General features: G+C 50.1%; 2 protein-coding genes across 3 annotated transcripts; one reads left to right on the top strand and one right to left on the bottom strand.

Annotated features, from left to right (window-relative positions):
• The first annotated feature begins 2,996 nt into the window (after positions 1-2,996).
• On the top strand, positions 2,997-4,875 carry COX5B (cytochrome c oxidase subunit 5B). The gene is made up of 4 exons (XM_082746926.1): positions 2,997-3,239; positions 3,767-3,840; positions 4,005-4,104; positions 4,677-4,875. Exons 1-4 carry the CDS (start codon positions 3,137-3,139, stop codon positions 4,787-4,789), a joined length of 390 nt encoding a protein of 129 aa, XP_082603052.1. The 5' UTR covers positions 2,997-3,136; the 3' UTR covers positions 4,790-4,875.
• Positions 4,876-11,471: 6,596 nt separating this feature from the next.
• Positions 11,472-20,328, bottom strand: ACTR1B (actin related protein 1B). 2 transcript variants are annotated; one of them, XM_082746898.1, is made up of 11 exons: positions 20,032-20,328; positions 17,935-17,999; positions 16,602-16,677; positions 15,426-15,551; positions 14,962-15,086; positions 14,514-14,730; positions 14,283-14,375; positions 14,017-14,191; positions 12,957-13,018; positions 12,674-12,714; positions 11,472-12,507 (listed from the first exon to the last, which is right to left on the bottom strand). In XM_082746898.1, exons 1-11 carry the CDS (start codon positions 20,077-20,079, stop codon positions 12,405-12,407), a joined length of 1,131 nt encoding a protein of 376 aa, XP_082603024.1. In that variant the 5' UTR covers positions 20,080-20,328; the 3' UTR covers positions 11,472-12,404. The 2 variants fall into 2 exon arrangements, with proteins under 2 accessions (XP_082603024.1, XP_082603025.1); XM_082746899.1 differs by lacking the exon at positions 16,602-16,677 and having other exon boundaries at positions 20,032-20,284.
• Positions 20,329-20,398: the final 70 nt, after the last annotated feature.

Below are 20,398 nucleotides of genomic sequence, written 5' to 3'. Positions count from 1 at the left end.
AGTGAAAGTTTCTTATTTTGGCAAAGACAAGGATGGAGCAAAAGTGGGGGAGATTGTCCCAAGGAGATACTGAGAGCAGGGGTGTGAGCAGAGGGTGGTGGGAGCTGGAGGCAGCAGGGCCTGGGTGGGGATGCTTAGAGACTGGTCCTGACATAGGAGCTCACCTGCAATGTCTGAAGAATCCCAGGTCTTTTGTGAGCTGAATAAGGACCTGCAAAAATGTCCTATGATTAGGCATAAGCCTTATTTCCATTTCATAGACTGGAGCAAGCCATCTTATGGTCAGGCAGCAAGGAATCATAACACCTCCCAACTGCATTTCTCACTGGTCTGCTGAGAGTTGGGTTAGGTGCTTCTTGGCAAAGAGTGGTCAATGAAGATAGAAAAACTCTGGCTTAAACTGCAGGTGAATTAAATAGGATTCTTTGCTGCAGGCCTAGCCTAATCAGAGCCTTTAATATGCTAGAATGTCCATCTCCAAGAGGGAATTCAGTAAATGCAGAACTTCCCAAGTCCTTTTTACTGAAAGCATCTCCTGAGACTAGGATTCTGTGCAGTTCTCTCTGGGAAATACTAATCTAGTCTAATCAGTTTTACTCATGTGGAAATGGTTGGCCAAAAGAAAAGTGACTGGCTTGGTTAACTGGTGGGGTTCCATCCCAGAACACCTGTATTTCAGACCAATGCTTTTTCCCTAGCATTAAACATCTGACCATAGGTACAAATCAACTCTGGGTTCTTGGGGAACATTCCTAAGATTTACGGAAAAAATTTTTTTTCTATTTAATTTGGAGTGGTTGCACTGGAGGTAAGAGAGAAGGGAGTAACACCGGAAACCATTCTTTTTTTTTTTTTTAAGATTTTATTTGACAGACAGAGATCACAAGTAGGCAGAGAGGCAGGCAGAGAAAGAGAGAGAAGCAGGCTCCCTGCTGAGCAGAAAGCCCTATGTGGGGATCGATCCCAGGACCCTGGGATCGTGACCGGAGCCGAAGGCAGAGGCTTTAATCCACTGGGCCACCCAGGTGCCCCCACTGGAAACCATTCAAAGCAAACCATCCACCTTTAAAGAGTTAAGACATTCTTTGCTTGGTGGAGGGAGCACCCATGAAGACCAAATGCGCTCCTGTGAAGGAATACTTCACTAGGTCCTTTTGAAAATACAACCCACATGGGACAGATTGAAGTACCTGGGACTTCAACCTTCCCCAGTGTACCTCAAACTGACCTCACTGGGCCAGGAGAAGCCCTAGAAAATTCATTCTGCATAATCTCTCCAAGAAGTAAATTGACTAAAGTTTTAGAGGATTCAAAGGTGAATAGTGCACAATTCTTGCTATGAAGGGAATCTTCATCCGATAAGGAAACATATTCCATGGAGTCAGACTGAGAAAGGGCTATACTGACAATGTGGACAAATGAGGGGCAGTGTTTACACTTTTGAATGCCCACCTTCTAAGCTTGCACACCTCAGCTTGTGGGCAACGGTAACTATGGAGATGTTTCCAGTTTTAACCAGAGAACTCTGGCCCAGATACCTTCAGTGACTCCATTTCCCATTATCAACTTCCCCCTATTTTCTTCAGGACCAATAATTTATTTAACATAGGTTCATTGAGGCAATTAAAATTTGTAATACTTCACAAGCCAGTAGCGCACAGGACATCTCTTTATAAGCCAATAAAGAAATAACGTACTTCAAACCAGTGATAGCTTAATTACACTTTTGTTCCAGGCAAAGGGGAGATGAAATAGAGTCCAAATTTAATTGAGGTGTACCTTTCCATATTGGGTAGAGTCAGTCCTTCCAACTAAAAGCTGGATATCAGCTTCCAGCTTAGGTTTCTCACTGCAGGGGCACCAGTACTGGCAGGAAGGTGTGCTGCTTCTGGGGGATCACCAACCGGACTGCGCCACTGCCTAGGCGTCTCAAGGCTGGACCACATGCCCCTTCTCTAAGACTGCTGAAGGGTTTAACACCTCTTCCAACCAAAAGCAGCCTCCCTAGGGCAGGAGAGAATGCCTCAAGATCTTCAGAGAACTATTTAGATCAAGATAGAGTAGCCATGCCCAGTCTGAACACTCTGGAGTTGTTGGTCAAACCTCTTGGTTTTTAAAATTTTAAAAGTCTTTGTTACATGAATGACCCACGGCTATTACTATGGTGTTAATGACATTAGAGTCCTTTCCACGGCAGGGGCAGGGGCGAGAGTTCATTAAGTGTTAATACCCAACTTCAAAACAAGTTCAAACCACAAACAGCTCTGTCCAAAACAAGGATCTGAAATCATAAAAAAATCAACATAACAATCATAACCCAATAGCCTCCCTTAAACTGTTCCTTGGGTAATAACTTCTGGGAGTAGCCTACCCCCTCACTCCACATCACCAAATGTCTTGGTCCTGGGAGGGGCCCTAAATCTGGCTCAATCCTCCTCCTCCTCCCCGGTCCCAGATCAGGCCAGGACTTCATCACCCATAACGACTCCGTCATCTCAGCACCCCTGGAACAGGAGACTGACTGTGGGTGGGTCCTGCCCAAGTTCCTACAGACTGGGCCAATGCAACAAGTTTGCGATGCCTTACACTGCCCAGCGAACAGGCCTAACAGCACAGTGGCCTTCAGGAGCCCGCTCCTAAATTTAGGTCATTTGGGGGGGAAAACCCTAAAATAAATTTAAATCATTTGGGCGTCCAGTAAGTCTCTTGACAGACTTGGGCTTAGCGAGTTCCATCAAGAAGCTTCCTCATTGACTGAGCACAACCAGCAGGAAAGACGCACAGGAACTCCACTTTGGTCTCCTCATTCTATGGACGACGCCACAGAGTCCCAAAGGCGCAAAGCGAGCTAGCCCTGCGTTAGTAAAGGGCAAAGCCCCAGGAGCCTACGTTTCATAACAAGAGCAGCCCCGAACCTTCCGGACTAAACAGCCAGGGCTGGGAGGGAGAACCAGGCATGCGCTAACTCTCCAGACGTCCAGCCAGAGTCACGTGAGTGGGGCGGGCTCGCGGCCTGAAGAAAGCGGAAGTCTGACACTCGGTTGAGGGGGCGGGTGGTGGTGGAAAGCCCTTCCCCGGAAGTCACGTCTCTTTCCGGAGCTTGCTCCCGGAAGTGCTGCTGTTTGTAGCGGGCGTGATGGCTTCAAGGTTACTTCGGGGAGCTGGAGCGTTGGCCGCGCAGGCCTTCAGGGCCCGCGGTCCCAATGGAGTCGCCGCGGTGCGCACCATGGCATCTGGAGGTACTGGGCCCGCCCGGCGCGTCAGGGACCGGCGCCGTTGCCCTCCCGGGGTGGTGCCAAGGCAGCTAAGCGGGGCGGTCCGTTCAGCTCTTCGGGGCCCCAGTGACCGCTCCGGTGCCTTGAGTGCTTCACGCTCCGCAGGCGTCTTCCTGTCATTCCTGGCCGCTTGTGCTGCCGGCCACAGAACTGACCCCGGCTGCGGAAGAATCCTAAACTGAGGTTCTGGGTGACCTTGGGGAACGGGTTGCAGCTGGGATGCGGAGAGGCTAAGCCGCCCTTCAGACCCGCGCTCACCTCACTAGGACTCTGACTTGCCTGTAGAAAAAACGTGTAAAATATTGGCCTCCTTGGTTGAAGGAAGAAAAGATTACCCTGTGTTGCCACTTTTTGGGGATTATGACAGTGGTTCTTAGGAGACAATGTGTATGAGTAGCCTTTAGGAGCATGTAAACTGTATGCAAACGTTCATGTGTATGCGTTTTTCATCTTGTTAATTAAGACATCATAATTCACGGTTTTTTCTTTAGGTGGTATTCCTACTGATGATGACCAGGCGACTGGGCTGGAGAGGGAGGTCATGATGGCTGCACGGAAAGGACTGGTGAGAAACTTCTTTTTGTGTCTTCTCTGGAGTTCACGGTCTTCGAAGGGATCAGAGCCCTCTCTCTGGGAGCATTTGAAATAGGGAAGCTGACTTGTGGGAACAGTGTCACTAGCCTTTGGAAGGTAGGGATCATTTGGCATAATGGCTTAATTCTTTTTCAGGACCCATACAATTTGCTAGCCCCAAAGGCAGCTGCAGGCACCAAGGAAGACCCTAATTTAGTCCCGTCTATCACCAACAAGCGAATAGTGGGCTGCATCTGTAAGTACCTCACCACTATCTTTTTGTCCATTGTTTAATATGTTCTGTGCAGGATTTCAGTAAGATATCCAGATCTTTAGTGTGTACGAGGTGTGTGTGTGTAAAAGGGATTTGTCTATAAATGAGTTATCCTAAGGGTCCGCTGGCCCTTTCAAGCTTCATTAACCTTCATTAAGAAGGTTGACTTAAGAGCATAGAACATCAGTAATACCAGCTCGTTGGAGATGCAGCGTGAAAGAGTATTCATCCAGAGAATATTTATTGTACTTCCTCTTTGCCACACACTATTTTAGGCACTAGGAATATGTATCAGAATGGACCATACTTTGGGATTCTATCTATGTAGGTAGAGGAACTGTTGGAACCTAATAGTGACTGATGTGAGCTCAGTTTACTTGTAAGTGGACTTGGGGCCTCATTTCTTCATCTGAAGAGTGGGGAAGGAGAGAGCTTGAATTGATCTCTTAAGAGTTAAGTCATAACTTTGGGTCTTAGAGGTGTCTGAGGATGAGGTTAATATTGAAAGTCTCCACTTCTAGGTTGGCTGGCCTTCAACTCCTTTTCCCTTTCAGGTGAAGAGGACAATAGTACCGTCATCTGGTTCTGGCTCCACAAAGGCGAGGCCCAGCGATGCCCTAGCTGTGGAACCCATTATAAGCTGGTGCCCCACCAGCTGGCCCACTGAGCCTTTGCACTAACTTACTCAGAATGTGCTGTGAAGTTTCCTCTTTCCAATAAAGACAAGCCATTGCATTGGCTCCTTCTCCCATAGTTGGCTGGTCTTATTTCTGTCCTTAATTATTATTATTTTTTAAGATTTTATTTATTTATTTGACAGGGGTCACAAGCAGGCAGAAGGGCAGGCAGAGAGAGAGAAGAAGGGAAGCCAGCTCCCTACTGAGCAGAGAGCCCGATGCGGGGCTCTATCCCAGGACTCTGGGATCATGACCTGAGCTGAAGGCAGAGGCTTTAACCCACTGAGCCACCCAGGCGCCCCCTATCCTTTATTTCTTGGGAGGCATGGATTCTTACATTGGGAATAGCTATCTATTAATATTATTTTGCCATCTATGTGCTTGTGTATGCTGAGTTTGACAATCCCATATACAATGATTGGGACCATCTGCTATGGGGAAAGCATGGGCTATGGCATCAGGCTGACTCAATTTGTAATATTAGCTCCATCATTTAGCTTGTCACTGGGAGCATGCCCTCTGAGAGTAGGTTACATCTTAAAAAGAAAAACCTTGTGAGATGTTAGAAGTAATAATAACATTATTAGAGCCCGGAGGATGGCTCGCAGTATTGTTATAAAATAGAGTGACCTTGTGACAGAGTTTTGGGGGCTTTGAAGTCTTGGGGTTTGAAGCATAGTTCATGGGGATACCGTCAGCAAAATCCAGAATATGAGACAATTCCAGAAACCGATGACTAGTTTCCTCAAATAAATTGCAATGAGGAGGGGCGCCTGACTGGCTCAGTCGGTGGATTATGCTACTCTTGAACTCAGGGTCATGAGTTAAAGCTGCACAGTGGGCATGGGGCCTATTAAAAAAAAATTAAAATAGTTAAAAGTTTAAAAATTGCAATGAGGAAACAGAAGGGCGAACGTATCACGTGAAATCGATATTAGGGAGAGAACAACTAAGGGCAAAGCATGGAGCTTGTTTTATTTAAAGAAATGCAACTGTAAAAACAATTTGAGCTGGATATTTGACATATATGGATTTATTAACTTTTAGATGTGTTAATGGAATTAACTTTATGGATTAGAGATTCTTGGTGAGGTACTTGGGGTGAAATCTGTCTGGGATTAGCTTTAAAGCGGGAGGAAGAAAAGGAAGAGGAGTTTGGGGTAGGACTGATCTATTGTAGCCAGGTGCAAGAAGAGTCATTGTTCTACTCTTGTGTATGTTTGAACTTTATCATAATAATAAAAAAATAAGAGCTGAAAGAAATTTTAAAAAGTCCATTTCAGCTACTTGATATTTGTGACATGCTGGACAATGAAGTTATCAAATGCTGTTTGTAAAATGGAATTGGGACCTTTGCCTTATTGTTGGGATTAGCCACAGAGGTGGCTTTAGTTACTTTCTCCACAAAATTGGTTCTTACTAGGTCTCTGAGCTGAGCTGATGACGGTGGGGAGCTTTAGGGAGAAAAGTCCTTTCCCCCAGGCTTGCCTTACTTCCTCTTAAAGGTATAGTCAGAGCTGCTGCTTCCATTCTTTGCTGTCATTGTCTTTTGTTGCCAGGAAATGCTGGAGCATTCGTCTGCCATTCAGGGTCCTCCTTCTCTTTCAGAACGGGAATACTTAGATAGTCATCTCTTAAATCTTCCCTTAACACTCCTGCCTCAAATGCTGTTCTTGACAAGAGTTTACCAGTAACTTTATCATGAAGATTGCTCTGGTACTGCCACTAAGCCCTTCTGTCTGGCCTGTCTCCTGCATTCCCTCTTCCTTTCCCACTGTCTTCCTTTCCACACATCTTAACTTTTGACTCTCCATGTCATTAATTGGATTTGTCTTTTCTCTCCCTCAATGTCAAGACCCTCTTCTCTGCTTTTTAAAACCGTACCCAATTCTCAGGGCACCTGGCTGGCTCAGTTGGTGGAACATGTGATTTGATCTCAGGGTTGTTAAGTTCAAGCCCCACATTGGATGTTGAGATTGTTTAAAAAATAAAATCTTAAGAAAAAATCATACAGTTCTCCTTTAAAGAAAGAAAAGTCCTCAGTACATGTCCAGACTGTGGTAGGCAGGATAAGAGCCTCCCAAATATGTCCATATCCTAGTCCCAGACTGGTGAATATGTTAGGTCATGTAGTAAAAAGTTACCAAGGTTGCAAATCAACTGACCTTAACATAGGGCAATTATCCTGGATTATCCAGGTGGGCTCAGTAATGAAGGGCAGCAGCAGGAGAGCCTGAGGGAGATGTCACTATGGGAGAATGGTCAGAGATGCAGTGCTGTTCTGAAGGTGGAAGAAGGGGTTATAAGCGAAGGAATGCAGGGCAAGGAATGCAGCCTGTAGAAGCGAGGGAAGAAGATGAGCCTCAGTCTGATGGTATGAAACAGTCTGCAAGTACAGAATAAAAAACTTGTTTGCTGGAACAGTTTGAGTGTGAGCTGCTGATCCGATGCCCCATCACACTTCAGTGTATATGTTTTACAAAGACATTCTTTTATATACCTACAAGATGACCATCAAAATCAGGAAGTTATAGTTTATACATTTCTGCCATTTAATGTTCAGACCCTATTCAAGGTTGCTAACTGTGCCTGTAATGCCCTTTATAGAGCCAGTTCAGAATCGTATGTTGCCTTTAGTTGTCCTGTCCGTTTAGTTGTCTCCACTCTGGAACAGTTCCTGTCTTTCCCTGACTCCTGTGACCTTGACACTTCTGAAAATTACACCAACAGCTCGGTTTGGTCTGATGTTCCCCGATGACTGGGTTCAGGATTATGTGTCCTGGGCATGAGCACTGCAGAGGTGATTCCACACTCTTCTTGCTAGGCATCTGATGTTGCCTTGTCTCACTGCTGATAGGGTTCACTCTGGTCGCCTGATTAATGTCTGCCAGACTTCCTCACTGTGCAGTTGCTCCTTAGTAAGTATCTTATGGGGGCAGCACTGAGATTTAACTCGCTCACCAGAACTTGGATGAATTTATGTCCGTATGGACTAAAATGCTTTATATAGTCAGTGGATTATAATTCATAACTGGTATTTAGCTTCTGATGTTTAGTTTGTTCCAAATTTGGCTGGTAGGAGCTTCTTCAGGTTGGTGCCTACGGCCTTTTGACATGTACCTATCAATCTTTGAGCACTTTTTAAATTTAGCACATAAAATGTTCCAGGCTCAACCTTCTAGGCTGTTTATAAACCCATGACGTAGGTAGTTTTATCATCACCCCCATAGTAGAGATGGGGAATCCTAGGAAAGCTCAGGATTATGCAGCTAGCTAGTTGTGGTGATAGGACAGTGAATGCAGAACACTTAGCTTGGGCCTGAGCTCTTCCCCACCCCTGCACACCCTCACTTTGAGGTAGTTTTAGATTGCAGAGACTGCACAGAGTTCCTATTTACCCTTCACCCAGTCTCCCCTAATGTTAACAGCACAATGATTGAAACTAGGAAATTCATACTGACACCGTGCTGTTCACTAATTTTGCCAGCTTTCTCAGTAAGGTCCCCGTCCAGGCCCAGACCTCCCTAAACAAACTAATCATTGCATTTCACTGTCATTCTTCAGTCTTCTTCAGACTGTGACAGTTGCTATCTTTACCTTCATAACCTGTCACTTTTGAATAAGAACTGGTCCATTAATTTGTAGGATGCCCTGAGTTTGGGTTTGCCTGTTTGTTCCTGGCCAGACTGAAGTGATGGGTGTAGCACAGGTGGCACAGCACCCTTAGTGCGTCACCCCAAGAGACAGTGACTAAAGACTGGGGATGCACATTTTGGTCATTGGTTTAAGGTGCTGTCCACTAGGTTTCTCGGCTATAAAGTTACTATTTTTCCTTTTTGCAGTTACTAGTTACCTTGTGGGGAGGTACTCTGAAACAATGCAAATGTCCTTGCTTTTGCTTACTAACGTTTGCATCCATTTTTGTCTAGATCAGTTAGTACTGTAGTGTTTCCCTGCCTGTGGTGATTTCCATTATTATTCCTTCTAAAGGAACTGAACTAATGTAAGGAAGAACTGTTTCTGGGCCCCTATGTATACATCTATTCAATTTATATCAGAGTGGGCTCATAAATATTTTATTCTATGGCTTATAATCCACCACAGATTTGATCACTGGGTGCTCCTTCATGTTAGTTTCTGTGTCCTTAAGACAAACCCCCCTCCTTTCTGGGGCACTTCCTTACTCTGTGGTACCACATTACTTTCTCTGCTCTAGATCTGGAATTCCTCCACGGAGCTCTGATTCCTTTTATTGAATGGTGGTGTTTATTTATTTATTTATTTAAAATATTTTATTTATTTATTTGACAGACAGAGATCACAAGCAGGCAGAGAAGCAGGCAGAGAGAGGAGGAAGCAGGCTCCCTGCTGAGCAGAGAGCCCAATGTGGGGCTCGATCCCAGGACCCCGGGATCATGACCTGAGCCGAAGGCAGAGGCTTTAACCCACTGAGCCACCCAGGCACTCCTGAATGGTGGTGTTTAGAAGCCCGATCTGGACACTTTTGTGCCTTTGCACCTGGGGTGCCACTGTGCCTAGGCCTGCTGAGCAGACAGGGCTGGGAAATCCACACATATATTCTAACCCTAGCACTCACACACTGAGGCCTATTTATTTCAGCATCTATCTGTATGTGTATTAAAAATCATGAGTCCAGGGGCACGTGGGTGGCTCAGTGGGTTAAGCCGCTGCCTTCGGCTCGGGTCATGATCTCGGGGTCCCGGGATTGAGTCCTGCATCGGGCTCTCTGCTCAGCGGGGAGCCTGCTTCCTCCTCTCTCTCTCTCTGCCTCTCTGCCTACTTGTGATCTCTGTCTGTCAAATAAATAAATAAAATCTTAAAAAAAAAAAAAAAAACACTCATGAGTCCATACATCCAATCCCAATCTAGCACCACCACCAAGTTAGTTCTAGCTTTACCACCTTTTTGTTTTGTTTTTCTCCAACAGTGGGAAACCTGGCATGACCAGTGGTCTATAATGTATTGTCCCTATTGGAAGAGGGAACTGGGGGGATGCTGCATTGTGCTTGGCCTTAAATGATGGGATTTTGACAGACATGAAGGAAAGTCATTCCCGGCAGAGAGTAGAAGCTGGTGGGTGAAGCATGATGATGTGTGAACCCAAACAGGAAGGGAACAGATCCCAATGGGCCTACACTTAATGCAGCATGTAGTTCATGAAGGGGATTTCACCTGTGTCATGTCAGTTTCATTTTATTCTGCCAGGCAGTGGAGAACTGCCTGACATTTTGGATTAGGAAGTGGTGGAACCAAGGCTATGTGGGCTTAAGATCCAAGAGCAAATGGACTGGGTGGGGGGGTAGAATGAAGCTTGCGTTCTAAGACCGATGGTAGAGGCCGTCACAGTAAAGGAATGGCAGGTAGTAAAGGTATTATAGAAGAACCAACAGAACTTGGTAAATGGCATAAAGTAGAGAAGGTAACGGAAAGGGAGGAGTCAAAGAAATAATGCTCCAAACCTGTGTAAATTTGGAGAAAGTGGTACCATGAACCCAAACCAAAAGAGTTCTCTGTAAATTGTTTTCCCCTTGAGGGCATGTACAGTTTAACTACTCTGTGACCACAAAGCCTCATAAAATGCCCTGTGACAATAGGCCTCAGTCAGCTCTTACCTACGACCTGATCTCAGCTCTTGGCCCTCCTTCAGCCCCAGCTCCGGATGCCTTCAACACACAGCTATGACAACCATCCTCCCATGGCTGGCTACCTGTCACCGAGGACACAGCTAAAAACCCTCTCAAGGCCTTCCATGTGCTGGCTCCAACCTTCCTTTCAGGTTTATCTTGCATTATAAAAAAGAAACGGCCACTTACCCTTCCCTGCTGACATCACTTGGGTCCATGCCCTTCTCTCAAGCCCCGCTGGTCCTTTGAGCTCTCACCTCAACCTGGAACACTGACCCCTGTGTGAACCCATGCAAGTCAATCTGCCACCTGCTGGGCGAGATGCCCCTCTTCCAGGCCCCACAGTGCTACCAAAATGGCCAGTTCATCATTTTCCCCTGACCCATACATTTTTAGGGGCAAAGACTTGTTTACCACTGGCCCCAAACTTGTGGTACCTTCCTGGACATACTCCAGATGTCCAAATTCCTGACGAAGGAAGGAAAGGGCAGGCAGTCACCAAACTCATGCCTGTCTGTACCTTCCCACCCCCTGCCACTTAGCTTCTTCCTTCTGAGCTTATTAGCTCATCAACACAGCCTTCTCACCTCCCCCAGCAGTCCCCTTCCAGCTGGCTCAGCCCTGAGCCCTTGTCACTGTTGGGTCTGTCAGCCTCGGCCATGTCTGAGCAGGCCAGCAGAGCTGCCCAAACAATGGGTAGGTGCAGATGCCCCAAGCCCCAGCTGCCTGCCATAAGGTCCTATACAGGAGTAAGGCCAAGTTAAGACAGGCTTGTTCTCTGTTCCTTCTTGTGGATTACAGCAAGTGCATAATGAGGCTGGGGAATTCTACCACCACGTTGAGAGCCCAACCTCCTGAGGCCTCCTGTGCCACGTTGCCCCGCCAACCCCTCAAACCCTCAGGCTTCTGAGCTAGAGCCAGTGCCATGCTGCCTTCTTGCTGGTCCTTTTCTCTCCAAGTCCTCAGGGACAGATGAGTAAAAAAACAACACAAAGAACCACAAGAAAACAGAGTCACACACTACAGCTTGTCCATAATTATTACTATATGATTTATAAAAGTTTTCAGGCAACTGTGTTAAATTATTGTACATATCTGGGAGAGGGAAGTGGGGGTCCTGGCCACAAGGTTAGTGAAAACTTTCATGGGAGAGGTGCGAAAAGGAAATGTGCCCCCCTTACTCCCTCTAGGTCTGACTCCAGATTAAGTGGCTTCCTCTCAACAAATGAAGACTGTTAACCCTTCCCATCCAGGGCGCTAAGGTAAAGGAGAGGGAGCAGTGTCAATGAAGTGCTTTAAAGGGAGACCACAATGAATTGCGGCCGCCCGGACCCCATGATCCTCTGCTCTGGCTCCAAAGGGTCATCCTGGGCCAGACCCTTGGCTGGGGATGGAAGACTGCCCAGTCCTCAGTCCACACCAAGGCATCCCCCCGGGAAGACAGGAGGATTGAATGTGATAGGCTAAGGAATGCCTAGGTGTGGCACAGGAAGCAGTGATGCACCAGTGGGGAGCTGCTGCCTACCCCCCCACCCCCTGCCTCAAGCCTAGTGACGCAGGCATCCAGGCACTCTGGCTCTGGGAGGGATCCTGTCAAAGGAAACGGGGATGTTGGGTATCTGGCCTTGGGAGTCTGGGGAAGCAGCCCCAAGGGTCAGAACAAGACCTTTCCATGGGAGATCCCTGGAACAATCCAAAGCTAGGCTCCTCAATTCCTAAATTCCAGCTCATGACTCCATCCATGCAGCTAAATGTTACTGTGTCTGTGTGAGCTTGCACGCGCGCACACGCATGCACGTCTGCAGGGGAGGGCTGCAGGGAAGCATGGCTACCCCACCTGCCCAGGGTTCAGGGCATGCAGGGGACCCTAGGCCTGAGATACGAGCTCCGACCAGCAAGGGTTAAGGGCTCTGATTCCTCTTTCCTCCCACTCTCCTAACACGCTACACCTCTTTGGGCACTAGAAGGTTTTACGATGAATAGCACGGGAGCCATCTTCTTCATACTCCTTTTTGGATACCCACATCTTCTTAAAAGTATCAAGCGAGGCCAAGATGGAGCCACTGTGAGAAGGGAGGGAGAGACTCTTGTGGACCCAAGGGCTGGGCCATCGACCCTTTCTGGGCACTCAGAGCTCCATCTCCTTTATCTGGGAGGGAAACCCACCCACTGCCACCTGGCCTGTGCCAATGGTCTCCTCCCAAAGCCCTCCCGTGAGCCCTGCCTCACCCAATCCACGTGGAGTACAGCCGTTCCTGTGGGGCCGAGATCTAGAGGGAAAAAGCAGGAGCATAACTGCCCATCCTCACACGGCAGCCCCTACCCCAGCCTTTAGAGCCTTCCCCTCAGGGCCCAAGGCCAGGCAGCAAGTCCATCAGTGGGGAGCAGTGGGAGCAGCCAAACACGGAGGAAGCAGCTGAGCTGAGCTGTCTGGAGGTGGCATGTTCCCTTTCCTCCCCCAGTCAAGGTTACCCAGCACCTGCATGCCCTATGGGGCTCCCTGTAAACTCACCTTGATTTTGACATCCTTTGGGGCAAGCTTCTTCACTTCACTTAGCAGTCGGTCACCGAAGCCTGTGAACACAAGGCTGGCTGAGCCCAGGGCCCACATCTGAACTCCCTTATACTAGCACCCCTATCTCCACCCACTGGTACCCCTAGCTGCTGCCACTTTTAGTAGTGCTGCTGCTTCTTTTAGTAGTTCTTTCCAGGATCAAGGATGGCGGCAAGCCATCCCAAGGGCAGGAAAGAGCCAGCATGATGCCTGAGATGGGCCCAGCTTTCTCAGAGAGGTAGCAGGAGAGGGAACCCTGAGTCACACAGCTTGGTCTGGCCTCTGCACTCTTACATCCAAAGCAAAATCAAAGGTAAATGACAAATCAGGGGAAAACATCTACCATTTCTGCCCACTGCAGAGGCTAAGATCACATGCAGTGTTGGGAGGGCGCTGATGGACTCGCACTGACCTACCAGCTAACAAGAACCTGTGTCTACCCTCTGACTCAGCAAGTCTCTTGGGATTTCCCCTTTAGGGATATTCCTATTACGTGAGGTTACTGGATGCAGCACCTCTGGGGTTAGAGGTGGCTGCAGGGACCTCACAGGCCATTGGCAAGTCAAAGGGGAAATGGCATATCCATTCAGAAATGCCACGTGGCCGTCCGAAGGAGCTCACATGAATAGGGAAAGATCTTCCAGATATGGGGCTCCAAAAAACATACATGGTATGCTGCTTGGGGAGCATGTTATGATGGGCATAAAAGCAGGAGCAAGGGGCAATGCACATCTGTTTATACCCACACAGCTGAGGGCTGTGTAACTGCCGGAGAGGGAGCAGGAGCAGGGCGACCGAGACAGCGGGAAAAGGGAGATGTCGTCTCACACATTTTAGATCTTATGTGAATGCAGCACCTACTTGAAAGTCAGTAAAACTTAACTTTAAATCTTTCTCTTAAAAAACACCAAATGCCGAGTACTAAAAAAGCCAATAGAAAATGGGCCACGTGCCAAGCTCCAGGGAGTGGGGTGCCATCTAAGTGCTGTCTTGAGCACCACCTCCCAAATGGTGGTACCTTTGAAAAGCGTGGAGCCACCTGACAGCACGATGTTGGCGAAAAGCGTTCGGCGAAGGTCCATGTCGGACTTGTGGATGGCGAAGGCCAGCACCTCGTGGAGCCCCTCACTCTCATCACCTACCAGGTCTGGCTGGAACAGCAGCTCGGGGGCCCGGAAGCGCGCTGGCCCCACCTTTGGAACACAAGATTGAGGGGGACGGACCTCTTCTTCCTCTAGATGCCAGCATCACCTCCGCCACCCAGTGCCAGGCCCGGCAACTTACGTCGAGCATGCTGCCGTCTGGCAAGGTGTACTGCACCTTCTCTGTCTCTAGAGCCTCGTCCTTCTGCGGGTTGATGGATAGGTAGCAGGCTCGCTGCAGAGGGCAGGGCCACAACACTCAGAAAGCTGCAACTGGGAAACCTATGCCTGCCCGGGGCTCAACCTTGCGCCTTGGGGCCACCACTGCCCATCACCCCACCCAGCCTGCCTCCATACCCTCCTGCCCTGTCACCTCTTTGATGGTCCGGACAACCTCGAACTCGGCTGAGGTGTGAAAGTCAACTCCTTCCTTGCGCAGCAGGAGCCGGAGATAGCGGGAGACATCACGGCCGGCAATGTCTACCCGCATGATGGAATGAGGCATGGCAAAGCCCTCGTAGATGGGGACAGCATGAGTGACCCCATCTCCTGAGTCTAAAACCACTCCCGTCGTGCGTCCTGTTGCATACCTGTCACCAAGTCAGCATCCCTTCACCTCAGCCAATGAGGCATGGGGACCTCCTCACCCCTGGAAGGGACCCTGGACATTTGCTTTATCAGGTCTCAAAAAGAAACCTGAGGAATTCCTGAAAGGAACAGTTACTGGGGGGCTGTTTCTATGGGCTACTCTGACAAAAGCAGGAGGATAGCCAGAAGGAGGACGGGGACTCAGGGGACTCTAGGGCTTAGGGAGTACTCACAGGCTGAGCACGGCCTGCATGGAGATAAACAGGGCTGGCACGTTGAAGGTTTCGAAGAACACCTCTGCTGCCTTCTCCCGGTTCTTACTTGGGTTGAGTGGAGCCTCCGTTAGGAGCACAGGATGCTATAAGAGATGGCAAAGTTTAGGCACATGACCTAGGCCCTAAAAGAATCCTCACTGGCCAAAATGCCTGCTGCAAGCACAGGCAGCTGCGGCCTGCTCTCATTCCCAAGGGTAGCATCCCACTGTCTGCCAGCAGTTCCTCCTCCCAAGACCCAGCTTTCTCTGGAAAACTCTACTTGGCAGCCACCGACTGTGTGGACCCCCCCCCAACACCATGAAAAGGCAGCAGGCCCTAATTTAAAATGCAGAGGAAGCGTGACAGCATAAGCAGGAAGGGCTGAGCAAGGAGAGGGCAGAACAGGGAACTGGGAGGCCGGCAGGTAGGGCTGGCTGGCACACCTCCTCAGAGAAAGTCTGCAGCTGATCTTTGGAGTAGACGTACTGCCAGATGCGCTCCATGTCGTTCCAATCCCGCACCACGCCGTGCTCCATGGGGTAGCGGATGGCCAGCAGCCCTCGGTGCTCCTGCAGGGGAAGGGGGGAAGGTCAGCAGGAGCGCCCAGCCCCTCTCCTCCAACTGCTTTCTGCCGTCCTGGAAGCCGCCCTTCATCTGCCCTGAACAGAACCACCACTGCTTCCTGGGTGTCCCCATGGCTGGTGGCAGGTCCTGAACTCAGGACAGGCCTCTTTTGTCCAGCAGCAGCTTCTTAGGCCCTCAGAACCTAGTCAGCTTCAACTGGCAAGAGACAGAAAGGGTGGTGACATGCTCCCTCCTATTGTAATCCTCCCCAGCTGTGCTTCCGGGGCTTCTCTACTCGCTGCCAACACGTTCTCCCCTCTTCTTTCTTCACGCTCCCCAGTTTCCTTCCCCACCATTCTATGATGCTGCTACGGCACCAGGAGCTGCCCTGTGGCCCATTCCATGCTGTTCTCTCCTGTGGTCACCTGTCACTCACTGCTCCTTCCAGCTCTTCAACCATTACACACGTGTCCTGCACAGACCTGCCCTTCTGTGTCCTCCCAGAGCATGCCCCCTTTCACCAAACACCACCTGACCTCTCTCACCCAGAGCCATGGCTCCTGCTGACTCCATCTCTGGAAAGGCCTGCATCTCTGTTCCCCTGGCTCACCCCCTCTCCCCGAACTGCGTACCCCCGGTGCTGCTTGCTGCTGCCCTCTACATCTTCACTTGGGGGCCCCCTCTGGCCCTGCAGCATAGACAAGTCACCCCACCTGGAGTGTAAGAGGTGGGGTGACTCATTTCCACGACACTCATTTCTATCAGTCATCAAGGCTGAGGGAGCCAGACTCTTAAGTCCCTTTTTAATCAACTCTTTCCTCTGTAGCTGCCTCGCTCTACAAGACAGGGCGTGAAGTAGTGTGTTCCTCTAACAGGAATCATCATGCCATCTCAGAGTACTTCTGAGCTGGAGCCTTGAGAGTCCAGTAAGACACCTGGCAGATGGCCCCAGAAAACAGAGATTCCCTCTTGGGAGGAACAGCTCTGACCACGAGCCCACATTCCCGGGACTATGAAGCCCCAAGCCCAGGCAAAGCAGGCTCCACAGGTGTTACCTCTGCTTTTGGTCCAATGAAGAGGTCCCCCTCCAGGGCTCCAGCCATCACTCGCATGTGCTTAGGACGCCCGACACTGCAAGGACCGGTCAAGTCAGCAAGGTGGGTGGGGGTGTGGGTGAGCCCACGTCCAGGAAAACCAAAGTCTAACTCCTATGGTCAAAATGGAATCTACTCCAAAGCAAAGCATCTGGCCACGCAGCAAAGGCCAGAACCCAGGCCTAGGGATATGGGCCCACAGAGCAGGCCTTGGCAGGATGGCAAGCTCTGGATCAGAGGAAAAAGTATCCTTTCTGTTCCCCGCCCTCCATCCCAGAGAGGGCTGAGAGCTCTGGAATCTTGGCCCTCCATGGTCCAGCCCTGGCATAGGGTCAGCTTCTGCAGCCACAATGACTCAGCCCACACTTAAGATTTCAGGAGGGCGGGGCTGCTGGCACTGTCTGCCGAGCAAGGTCCCAGGAAGTCAGGTCATGGCTCCCTTGTGCACCCTTCTCTCATTCACTTGATCCTGCCCCTTCCCACTCCCAGGGCTTTCAGGATACAGATTCAGTTCTTGGAAGACTGGACAAGCTACCATTCTAAAATCTGACCTGAGTTCCCTGCACATCAGTAGGAACTTTTAATTGTACCTAAGTGGAGTTCAGAAAAGAAAGCTGAAGCCCTATTGTGCGCCTGGTGCTCCAAGCTGGCCCTGTCCCCAGACCAGGCAAGGAGTTCTTGGTATAGCCAGCCACTCTGGGGCCCTCCCAATGTCCCTGCTTAGGCCAATCCCTCTAAAGCCTCCAGGATTTGAGAAGAGGCACCACCTAGGGAAAACTTCCTGATGGGCTACAGTAGCCGAAGGAGCACTCTGTGCTTCTAACTCCACCTTAGCCCTGCTGTCACTGGTTCCATTCAGGGAACACTCCCCTTGACCAAAAAAAAACCCATTAGTTTCTAGAGCTGGAAAATAAGCCCTGAAAGAAACATTTCCTGGGAGGAAGGGATGGCTGTGCATTAACGCCCCACTCTTTCTCCCCTGAGTTTCAGTTTTTCTCCCAGAGATGTCTCCCTTCCATTCTTGGTGCTGCTAAACCTGTTCCCAAGAGAATGCTGGTGGCTTCTCCTTCCTGCCTGGCTCAAGGAGGGACCAGAATCAGACTTCAAAGAGGAGGAAGCCCAGGGCACTTGTCTTGTCCTTCCAGAGCCAGTAACAGCATTAGCCTCACAAATCTGGTGTTTACCCCTATAGGTTGGGGGCAAGAGTTGGCCTCCAACAGAGCTGTGACACAGAGCCAATGTTCTTCCAGGAATCCAATAAAAAGATTAGGGCTGCTGCCTGAGCAACACTTACTAGTTTGGGAAACAGTATTTGGGAATCTGGTCTCCTGCAAAGCCAGCCTTGATCACCCCCGAACCCTGCAAGGAAAAACAATGTTTAGCTCCCGACATATACCTCCAGATGAAGGCAGTGCCCAGCAGTAGAGGCAGCCCAGGGAGGAAGGCTGAGATCCTGCCAAGAAGGTAAGATCATTTATAAGTACACCAGTAATTCACAACCAGGGGGTGATTTTGCACCCCTCCTCCCAAATGTGACAATGTCTGGAGACTGTGGAGGGGACAGCAGAGGTAGAGGGCTTGTAGCATTGAGAGGGTAGATGCCAGGGATGCTACTAAATATCCTACAATACACAGGCCAGCCCCTCACACCAGGAATTACCTAGCTCAAAATGTCAATATGGTGCAGACTGAAAAACCATGACGTACATCCTTCTCTGCACACTCTAGGGTCAGCTCCAGGCAGGAGGAACCCATAGCAGCACAAGCTGCTTCCAAAGTCAGCTAGAGGCAACTCCAGGTATGGTTTTTTCCCAATATCTCCTGGCCACCCCCACCCCAGCAGACATGGACCACATACAGGACCCACCCAGGAAGATCACTGTGTATATAGCACCAGCAGACACCTCTCTTCTAGTGGTGTCTCCAAAGACTACCGGTAAAGAACTTGGTTCTGCCACTGCTCCAGCATGGAAACTGGACTTGGGATCTTAAAGGTAACCTGGCATCTAGAAACCTCCCACTAATGAAGGAATCAGCCTTCCAACCTCACTTCCCACAGATCACCGTCAAACCTTTTGGGTCTGCAGAGCAGAGAGAAATATCCTCACGTTAGAGAGGAGGGGCTAGAAGCCCACAGGGACCAGGCAGGTTGTCCTCTGTACTCCTAAAAGTTGTTGGTTAGACTAAATGAATTATCTGCTGACCAAGGAAGTGTCATAGTTCTAGGCTACAGCGTGTTGGAGTGGACCCCCGAGCCCAGATCTAGCCTTCTTATTAAACATCCCCTGCTGTGATTCAAGGAGCCCACATGCATACTCCAAAACACACAAACAAAAACAAACAAACAAAAAAAACGCCATTCAGGATTACATGGGGGTCATGTGGGAGGAGACACATCCCAGAAAGAGGAGTAAGGCATAATCAAAAACTCCAAGGCACACACAGCTCAGGCAGATACCCGGCGAGGGGCAGATCTATAGATCTGCTCTTCATTTTCCATTCATGGACAGGAAAGTTCAGAAGTCAGAAATCCTCAGAGGGCAGCTGAAAACATGCTGTGCCAGTGCTGAAGGACACCACCACAAGGAACCCCAGCAACTTTTCTCTGAAGCTTCCAAACCTTTATCCCAAACTGCTTTGGGTCCTGGGAAGAGTAGTCCTGAACTCTCCCCACAGTCCTGCTAGCTGTGGAATTTCTACTTGGCATGGGCCAGGAGTAATTAAAGAGATGGTTAAAGTAGCCAAGGGGCCAACCAGGTGATGATGGATATGTGATTGGCAGAACTTAACCTATACATACAATATACATATTTTCCAGTCAAAGAGCACAGTAGGGACTGCCCACTCTGGAGATCCTGCTAAGAGCTGCAGTCTCTTGGTAAGTGGTCTTGTAGAGGTCACCAAGCCAACTCTCTCTGTAAGATCAGGCCAGCAAAGGGGCAAATACTGTCTGTCCTCTATTAGGAGGAAGGGCAGCCAGAACCCAAGTAGGAGCTAAAGGGTCTGGCGCTGAAACCTAACAAGTGACCGGCCCCCCCCCCCCCCAACCAAGAAGGGTCCAGAGTGGGTCCTCAGGCCTGACACACGGGGGCATGGCTGGGCCGCTGGGCTGTCATTCGAGCACTCCCGATGCTGATCAAGTGCCGCCAGACTTATGGGTCCCCTGCGTCTCCAGCACCTCCCTGCCGGGCCCGAGGAACTCCGCTGCACTGGAGGGGCTGGCTCCAGGACCCGGGCTACAAAGCCAACTGAGCAGGAGAGCCCCTGGCGGACGTGGAGGGCGGGCAGTGCACGGAGGACTAGTCGAGACCGGCGAGGATCCCCTCCCGGCGCCACCGCGTGCGCCCCCGAGGGCAGGGCGCCCCTCCTCCCCCCAACTGCCGGGCCTCACGTTGTCGATGACCACGGGCTGGTTGGCGATAATGTCGTAGGACTCCATGGCCGGGCCCGGCCGGCCCTGCCCAGCGGGGGGCTGCAGGAGGAACCCGCGGGCGTGCAGACCTGTACCGCGGTCGCTCTAGACACCGCGGCGCATCCCTCCCATCCCGCTAGCGCAGCCTACGCCAGCCCCGCGGGGCTTGCTGGAGGGCGCTCCCCCCATCCCGGCCAATCACCATTCCCACTTGCGCGGATTGACGGCGGGCGCCCGGGGCCTGCTGCGGGCCAAGGGGCGGGGCCTCCGGGTGCTGACCAGCCAATTGCGGCCTCCCGGAAGTACTGCCGGGGCGCTTTCAAGATAGGCTGCGCGGTGTTGAGGG

This window comes from Mustela nivalis (assembly GCF_964662115.1).
Source record: "Mustela nivalis genome assembly, chromosome: 8".
NCBI classification, from domain to species: domain Eukaryota; kingdom Metazoa; phylum Chordata; class Mammalia; order Carnivora; family Mustelidae; genus Mustela; species Mustela nivalis.
The sequence above is the reverse complement of the archived record's forward strand: the minus strand, read 5'-3'. Positions and strand labels throughout refer to the sequence as shown.

Excerpts from the sequence above, each read along its gene's own strand:
- COX5B (XM_082746926.1), top strand. The coding sequence starts at position 3,137 with ATGGCTTCAAGGTTACTTCGGGGAGCTGGAGCGTTGGCCGCGCAGGCC. Across the intron at positions 3,240-3,766 it reads GCGCACCATGGCATCTGGAG|GTGGTATTCCTACTGATGAT; the intron begins GTACTGGGCCCG and ends TTTTTTCTTTAG. Across the intron at positions 3,841-4,004 it reads TGGCTGCACGGAAAGGACTG|GACCCATACAATTTGCTAGC; the intron begins GTGAGAAACTTC and ends ATTCTTTTTCAG.
- ACTR1B (XM_082746898.1), bottom strand. The coding sequence starts at position 20,079 with ATGGAGTCCTACGACATTATCGCCAACCAGCCCGTGGTCATCGACAAC. Across the intron at positions 18,000-20,031 it reads AGCCCGTGGTCATCGACAAC|GGTTCGGGGGTGATCAAGGC; the intron begins GTGAGGCCCGGC and ends TTTTCCTTGCAG. Across the intron at positions 12,715-12,956 it reads CAAAGGATGTCAAAATCAAG|ATCTCGGCCCCACAGGAACG; the intron begins GTGAGTTTACAG and ends TTTTCCCTCTAG.